General features: G+C 40.7%; 1 protein-coding gene across 2 annotated transcripts; it reads right to left on the bottom strand.

Annotated features, from left to right (window-relative positions):
- Positions 1–8563, bottom strand: rae1 (ribonucleic acid export 1). Of its 2 annotated transcripts, XM_022189477.2 has the most exons (13): positions 8459–8563; positions 7752–7864; positions 7541–7645; positions 6085–6177; positions 5905–5991; positions 5735–5821; positions 5283–5354; positions 5065–5172; positions 3157–3263; positions 2932–3007; positions 1397–1591; positions 1195–1280; positions 1–606 (listed from the first exon to the last, which is right to left on the bottom strand). In XM_022189477.2, coding segments are annotated over exons 2-13 (1107 nt in total). In that variant the 5' UTR covers positions 7842–7864; positions 8459–8563; the 3' UTR covers positions 1–605. The 2 variants fall into 2 exon arrangements, with proteins under 2 accessions (XP_022045169.1, XP_022045160.1); XM_022189468.2 differs by lacking the exon at positions 1–606 and having other exon boundaries at positions 1191–1280.

Here is an 8563-nt window from a genome sequence, read left to right as displayed (position 1 = left end):
TGCAATACAGATGTTCAGCGTTTATCTTTTTCAGTTTATGATGACTTCAATGTCAGAGACCTACATCATGGAGAGATTAACAGCTGAGATACGAGAAAGTGGTGAAGTTTGAAGGTGATGTCGTTGCATGCACAATACAGTCTGGTAAATGCCCAACAAACATGCAAACACATAGGTTATTGTCATCCTACTCACTCCCTCGTGTTGGAATAAAAATGTTCAAATCTAAGAGTATGCACTTATTTATTTTACATCCCAGTTTCATCAATGGAGCTGAACCATCAATAACAGCAAATCATAAGAAACTGAAAAACCCTTTGGAACGCTTTAAAAAAAACAAGGAGCTGGACACATAATCAAAAACATCAAGGTGAATGACAAATAAAACCCTCCCCTTCTATGATGACCTCTAAGACCAATTCTCATGCAGCTGTCATCAACGCCAGTTGGGTAGGCCCCTCTGATTGGTCCATGCACAGTACACAGCACCACGGCATTGGTCCAGGTGTTTGCCGAAAGGAAGGAGTCTGTGTCGAGCGTATACACACACTAAAGCAGCAGGTCTTCCGCATTTCCCCACAAGAGATGCGACTTGGCACGATGAATCTAGAGACAGGAGGGAGCAGTCAGTCACAAAGAATTTTTCTGAGGTTTTGTTGTGTTTATTTCTGAGTAGGTGTCCATTTATCCACAGAATAAACAACACAAATAACTAAACAGCAGACAAAACTCAGCCCTTACAAATGACGGTTGATTTATATAAATTATTTCTTTCTAATGTATAATATTTCTACAACTTTTGATTGTCCATATTTTAATAAATAAAAGTCCTCCAATAATTTTTTATGCCAAAGAATACACTGTAAAGGCAAATTATTTAGCTAAATGCCGTTTAAAAAAAAAAAAAGCCAGCAGGCATCACTCCAAATATTCCTGATAGTGAAGGAGCGAAAACAGCTTGTGTACACCATCACAGCAAAAACTATCCTAACTGCGCTCAGGTCAGTACAGGCTACTCAGAGCAGTAACATGGCAACACTGAGATCTACATCATGTCCATCTCCTCACTGCCCACATCCATGCATGCCCTTAAATGCCCCAGTTAGAGTCACAGAGGGGAAATCAGGAAAAAGGGCAGCCCCGTCCGGTGACCGCGGTCTCCAGGTTTACAGACAGTGGCTGCCCTGCTCTCACCATTTCTTGTTCCGAGGCTTCAGCTCCTCGGCAGCGTTCCTCAGAAAGATGTAGTTCTTTTTCTGGGGGTTGTAGTACTCGTGGCCCTGAAGGATGCAGAATGCGAGTTAGTGGCCGAATTAACTACACTACTGCCAAGACAAGCTTTGCAAACTAGAGCTGTAAAGTACAACAGCTTTTCTAAAGATCTTACACGTCCTACCTTTGACCAGTCGTAACTAGAAGCATATGCAAAGATGTTGCCGTTGTGGTTGAAGCAACAAGCTGTGATGGGCTGGTCGAGCTGCTCCGAGGTCTTCAACTTGGTGCGGGCGTCTTTGTCCCAGAAGCTGAAGCGTCCATCTGAGCCCACAGTGGCCAGAGTGCCATGAACAGGATGGAAAGAGATCGCATTCACCTGGTGAAGATTGAAAACAGAAGGTGGAAACATTATAAGTAGGCTGGTTAGTACAGCAGAGTGACGAGATGACAATGACCAGTCACGTAATATATATACACCATATAATAGTAATATATATAGCACCTTTCAAAACTGGAATTACAGCGGGTTTTAGAAAAAAAAGAAGAAAAAATAAAAGCAAAAGATAACAGAAAAAGACATAAAATATTTTACAAATGGCAATCTGTTTTTAAACCGACACACTGAGTATGCTGCTGACAGTAAGTGGAAGCTTGCACAGCCCTGGGGCTTACACAGTAAAAACATGATTCCTATTTTTTCAGTCAGAACCGTGAAATGTTTGAAATGACCTAAGGTGTCCAGGTGCAGAATAAGGGGTTAAATGTGCTGAGATGTAGAGCAGAACCAAGATCATGTAGAGATTCACAGTAATCAATAAAATCTTATATTGAACTCTATAACAAATAGGAAGGAACTGTAATTCGCTGTAAACGGGAAGCTGCTGCATCATTTAGACAGGTGACTAACGAGTTGCAGTGGTCCAGGTGAGAGAACATAAGGCTGTGTGGATGAGTTATACATCTACGTTTTTCGAGAGCATTGGTTTGGTTTTGGCCGTGGAAGCTGAGACACTGGCTGACATTGAGAGAAAAAACACACAAGGGCCATTAAAATTGCACAGGCAACTGAAAAACAAGTGGAAATTACACAATTATCACATTACTTAAAAATGTTAAGTGTGCTGTTGTCAAGCCAGAGTCACATTTTGAATTGGCATTTCTCTAGTTGGCATATTTAGATACAAGTGCCTGTTTTACTGTCCCTCTTGGCCAAATAACACACTGGAAGAGGGCTGTGTGAATTGGTCCAAGTCACTTTGTTTGTTATACAATTTACAGAGCCAGGACTGCATGTGAACACCAAATATTTTTGAGCGCATATGGAAAAAGGACAGCTAACAGACCGAGAGGAGATTTTCTGAAATTAACAAAAGTGTATTGGATTAGAATGGCATACTCCACTGTTAATACTGAAAACTGCACAAAATAAACCCCATTTATTATACTTTAGACAGTAGATATGCAATACTGAAACAAAAAAATTAATTAACAATAATAAAGTGAGGTGTAACCAATTATACATTTTTTTGTTAGTTTAAACCATGCTAAGAAATCCATTATTTGTGATTAGTTTTACCTATTGTAAGAAGTTCGAAACCAGTAAAATTTTCTGTGTTCCAACAGAAAAATATGTTATAAAGGCTCCTTTGAGCACAAGAGACACATTTTTTTGTGTGAATAACGTTAGCACTGTGTGAGAAATGAGGAAGCACTTACAGCGTAGATGTCCTGTGGAGTGGTTGTGTTGGTTCCATTGGACCTGTGGCACTTGAAGGTGAAGTTGTCTTTGGCTCTGAAAGGGATCAGAGAACACATTCATGTCTTGTTTCAAATTGGGTAGAAGTAGTGATTTAGAATAATTTTTAAAATTATGCCAAAAAGAATGATCCCAAGCATGTACACTTCACTGAATATGAGAAGTGGATTGCTTTAGCCACTCACGGGTTTGGAGGGTTGATGTAGTGGATCGCCACTCGGCCCTCAATGCTTCCCAGTGCAAAACCTGTAGGCTTGTTCTGCTTGTCCTTGAATATGGCAACACAGCGATGCTGCAAGATAAGAGAAAGATAGTGAACCAGATCCAAACACAAGTCAGACATGAAAACCTGAATATCTTACAAAGCTTGGTTCATAATTTCGCATTAGGAAGAGAAAGTGTGAGTACAGTGGTCCCTCACCATATCGTGGTTCACTTTTCGCGGTGTCATTGTATCGCGGATTTTTCACAGCATACAGGTATTTTTCTATAGTCATTATTGCGGCAATTCGAGTTGAAGAATAACACTATAGACCCTCCAGAAAAACGCGAATATGCGATCGCATGAATTCCCGCATTAATCACCAAAATGCCGCTGATTATGCAGGGGTCAATTATTTCCCAAAAGGCCGCATAATCCCCGCAAAACAGCGCATAATTCCCGCAAGAATCTCACATTTCCTCGAAAAAAAAGGAGAAATATGCGGGTACCGCTTGATTTCACAATTTCCGCATAAAATGAGAAAACTATAACCAATATAAATGGAGTTGTGAGTTTTTATGTGACGCCCGGCCTGACGTCATCAGTTCGCGCATTCACACACACACTAGAAGCACGAGCTGATGCGGAGCGCGGCGCCAGTGTTGCCAACTTAGCGACTTTCTTGCTAAATCTAGCAACTTTCCAAAGCGTCCTAGTGACTTTTTTTGTCAAAAGCGACTCGCCACAAATCTAGCGACTTTTTCTGCCGTTTTGGAGACTGACAGGAAAACTCAGATCATTCTGCAGTTACTGTCCTCAACAAGCAGCAGGTACTGCTGTGAGCTTCTCCTCCTCCCAAACCACAGGCTGTCAGTCCAGTAACCCCGCAGCAGTCCCAGTGTATGATTAGAGGAAATATCCCTCCGCGGCCAGACGACAGGTGAATCGCGCATATTTTTGCATATTTCACAGCTATTCGCATACTTTGCAACTTTCCGCAATTTCCCCGCATAAAATGGCATAAAAACCCCGCATATTTATTCGCATAATCAAGGATTTTAGCCCGCATAATCAAGGATTTTAGCCCGCGTTTTTCTGGAGGGTCTAACACTAGAATAAAGATACCTGCCATTTATGACTCTGCAACTGACAGATGCTTTAATTTTGACACACCCAGCAAGTGACAATAAAGAAAATGTGGCAGGAAGTCAAACACACTTCACCCTCACGGTCCTGACAACATAACATTTAACCAAACTAACTAGGCTGACTAAATGACAAAAACACAAAACACAAACACGAATAACACTGTAACACTAACATAAACCAAAAAGATGACATTTAAACCTCCAACATCGCAAACTCCCATGGTGCATTGCAGCACAACAGTTCAGTCATAGTGACCGACTCTGTGATTGCTACATTATTTTAATTATTTTTGAGGTAAATTAAGCAATTTCTAGCCTAACAAAAATGGAAAACAATATAAAAATATATAAAAGATAACATTTAAAACACATGAAAAGAATATTAAATGGAAATAAAATGCACAGCATACAGCGGTGGGTCCCGTGTGTAGCAGCACTCAGCGTCTCACCTTGTCCATTTCATATAGATGTCTGATCGCTGCACATAGTGTTGCTCTGTGGTGTAATGCGATGTGTGAGGAGGGTTTATAAAGCCTTAAAATATATTTAAATAATAAAATTATTTAAAATTACTGCTACTTTGCAGGTTTTGGTCTATCGCAGGGGGGACGTTCCAGACCCCCCTGAGGAACCACTGTATCTGGCTACACAAAACGCTACAAGAGTCGGCCGTATGACGTGTCGAAATGTTCAGAAGTTGGAAGAAGCAAACAGAAATGAGTTCAAAGAGGATGACATTCTACCTGATGTTTGAGAGGAGAATCTATTCTGCGAAACTCAGAGGGCTGGTTCTCTAACTGGTACACTATCAGGCCTCGCTCAGCTGTGGCAACCACCGCCATGGGGTACACCTACACGGAACAGCCGGGGAGGTTAAAAAAAAAACAACACAGAGCAATCAGTCAGCATCAATTATTTAAGCAGAAAGAATTACAAATGATATTTGGTTTAAAATACTTACGACATCTGCACAGTAGCATCTCTCTGGCATTTGTAGCGACATCATTGGATTGGGAGAGCGGGTATCCCAGAACTAATGCAGAAAACAGAACAAGCATCATCTTTATCATTTAAAGTTTATAACCACTTTGAGACACCAAGTTCAGAAACACTAAATAGAGCATTACTTTGTAAGATGAACACAATATTTCCATTGTTCATTGCAAATAAAAGTAAAACAATTGTTGCCAACATCATTTTCTGGAACATTAACATCTTGTTTCCAGATTTTATAAACCACTGTGCAGTAGTTGATTTCTGATAAGCCCTCAAAAATCATGACTGTCATTCAAACCAAACTTTCTTGATCACGCATTATTGTCTTGCCTTTATCAGACATGTTTATTGACCTTAACTGAATAAATAAACAAATAAATATGTATCTTTTCAAGCACTGAAAGATGGCTGTTGTACCTTCAGTGTTTTGTCCCAGCTGCCGGTCATGATACAACTGTAGTTTGGGGCTTTTATCCAGTGGATTGCTTTAATTGGACCATCATGCTATGAGGAGAAAATGATGAGAGGTATAAGATGATTTTGCATCATTCATGACTACACAGCTAATCGTAGTGCTTTCATCCAACCTGTGCAATCTGCATTGCTTGGTTGCTGTTCAGATCCCACATCTTGGCTGTCTTGTCACAGGAAGCAGTGAAGACTTTACTCCCATCCTGGTTAAAAGAACAGAACATCATAAATTATTCTACAACCTGACAGACAGCATCTACTGCAGAGCTTAAATGAGTTTGTATGAAGAGACTTACATCGCTCCAGCATGCATCCAGCACTGGACCTGTGTGCATCTGTTGGGCTTTGGGGACAGTCTGACCATTGTCCTGCACCTCCCAACATCGGACCTGAAGTCAGAAGATGCAACAGAGTTAACAAAATCATGTAAACTTGTGAGAATGCTACAACCTCACGATCTCATACAGAAATAGTCCAAGATGAAGACAAGGATGGGAAAACTTTTCATCTTGTCCCCACTGGACCCAAACGCCATAAAATCCATAGACTTAAATTCATTATCTACCACTGCTGAGTGCTGGGAGCAACACGACAGAGTAATATGTAACATTCACATTTAATTTGTCTGTACTGCAGTACTGTAACACATTGCTACTCCTAAACTCACCAATAATATTAAAGCTACTTTTACTACTTCAATTTTGAAGCAGTATGTCCTTCTGCAAGTGCAACCTTCTTTTAGACATGCCAATAACTCTTGTTCTTACCACAACATTTTTCTGTGAGTGCTCTTTGGGCAGCTTTTCATAAACTATTTTTTCAGGCATTCAGTTTTTTTATTTTTATTAAAAATATCTTGTGAATGTCATCCTTATAGGAATTAGGATTTGTGCTGATACAGGCATATTTAAGGTCACCCTTTGTTAAAAGTCTGGACTGTGCAATTTTTAACAGCACTTGACTCTCTGATCTGAGGGGTCTAGGTGCAGAAAAAGGAGTATGAAGTTCTAAAAGTGGAGCCAGAGCATGTAGAGATTTACAAATAATCAACAGGATCTTAAATTGAATTCTGTGATGAATTGGGTGTCAGCGTAATTTGGTACCGGTACTTCACATAGGAATACGAAAAATGACTTGCAGTAATCCAATAAGAGAGTGCTTGAGTTGTTCAACTATGCTTTTGGGTAGTGCTGGTTTGACTTTAGTAATACAACCTGAGGCACGGATTGATATTTACAGGAAAGGTTATCAAGCATGAGCTGCACAGTGAGTCAGTGGTTAGCACTGTGGCCTCGCAGCTAGAAGATCCCAGATCACCCTGTGCATGCGTGAGTTTTCACCAGGTACTCTGGCTTCCTTCATAGTCTAAAAACAGGTGCTCAGGGTAATTGGTAATTCTAAATTGTTTGTAGGTGTGACTGTGAGAGTGATTGTTTGCCTCTATGTGTAGCCCTGTGATAGACTCCATCCCCCCGCGACCCTAATAAGGACTAAGCGGTGTAAAGATAATGGATGGATGGTTATCAAGCATGATGGAGTCAATCCAACTGTTTTTTTCAGTTATTACAGAACAAACACCATACTACAAAGAATGCATCCCAGGAGATGTAGCAGAATAATGCTAACAAGTAGAGTCATTGACTACTTTCTACAGGGAGTAAATAAGTAATAACTGGTCCATCCGTTTTTGTCTTTTGAGTAATGAAACCAACACTGTTTACGTGCCCTATTATGACTGAATAAATAACTCACATCGTTGGCCCAGGACCCTCCAATGAGGAAGTTGCCGGGCATAGTGGGAGGACTGAAGGCCAGACAGCTGATGCTGTCATCTGGAGGAGAAGTCACTTCAACATCCTGCGGAGCAACATTAAGATGTCAGGTGAACAGGTGAGGATGTTGTTATCACTGAGCCATTATAATAGTTAATAATAGCACTGTCAGTTTGTTTTTTCTGGTTTACCTTCATGGGGTTGTGGCTGTCTGTTGTCGTGCTTCCAAACACACCGGTCCCTCCTGTCCCAAAACCAGAGCTTGTTCCAAACAAACTCATAGTGCATTAATGTTAATGGAAGCCTGGTGGGAAACACAGAAGCACGATATATTTTACATAATAACAGACTTACCTGTTAAACGCCAAACCGTGCTAACAGGTAATGTTAGCTGAAGCAAACAAACTGTCGCCCTAAATCCAAACAATCCAACACGCTGTCTAACGCTAGATAGCTAACGCTACCACTTTGAGCTAGCTTTGCTAAATAACTTCAGCTATCAGACCATTTACAATTGCACTAGAATAGCATTTTCAACACTCCTATTACAACGAGGTCAAATATCAAGTAAACCGATATGTAACTTAGCTTGGCAGCTAACGGTAATGCTAACGTAACCGCTGCTAGCTTAGTGGCGCTAGCAAGCATACTAACACGTAAATAAACGGGCAGTTATACTGTATGAGACAATTACTATATATATGTGACTATGTACAACTGGTTCAGTCATTCAATAGGTCATAAAATGAAAATGATGCCAGTTTAGGATAGCTAACGTTAGCTAAGTTTTGCCAATCGACCGGTAGCTCCTGGGTTAAAAACTTTCCTGTGCGACAGAATTGCACTTAAACACCGCATCATGAGCAGAACCGCCTCACAGCTATATCGACATACTCACCTTAAATTCGTTTAACTGTGCTTATTAGCCCGTAGAGATGAAAATGCCTCACTGATTCCAGACGGCAAAGTGTGGCGCGGTTGTTCGGTTGTTCCCCAGTGTGTC

This window comes from Acanthochromis polyacanthus, chromosome 5 (assembly GCF_021347895.1).
Source record: "Acanthochromis polyacanthus isolate Apoly-LR-REF ecotype Palm Island chromosome 5, KAUST_Apoly_ChrSc, whole genome shotgun sequence".
In the NCBI taxonomy this organism is placed as follows: Eukaryota; Metazoa; Chordata; class Actinopteri; family Pomacentridae; genus Acanthochromis; species Acanthochromis polyacanthus.
The sequence above is the reverse complement of the archived record's forward strand: the minus strand, read 5'-3'. Positions and strand labels throughout refer to the sequence as shown.

What these genes read in the sequence shown, in the direction of transcription:
- rae1 (XM_022189468.2), bottom strand. Translation starts at nt 7,841, where the DNA reads ATGAGTTTGTTTGGAACAAGCTCTGGTTTTGGGACAGGAGGGACCGGT. An exon ending in GATGCTACTGTGCAGATGTC is followed by an intron (nt 5,173 to 5,282) that starts GTAAGTATTTTA and finishes TGTTCCGTGTAG; the next exon opens with GTGTACCCCATGGCGGTGGT. An exon ending in CTAGTTACGACTGGTCAAAG is followed by an intron (nt 1,281 to 1,396) that starts GTAGGACGTGTA and finishes TGCATCCTTCAG; the next exon opens with GGCCACGAGTACTACAACCC.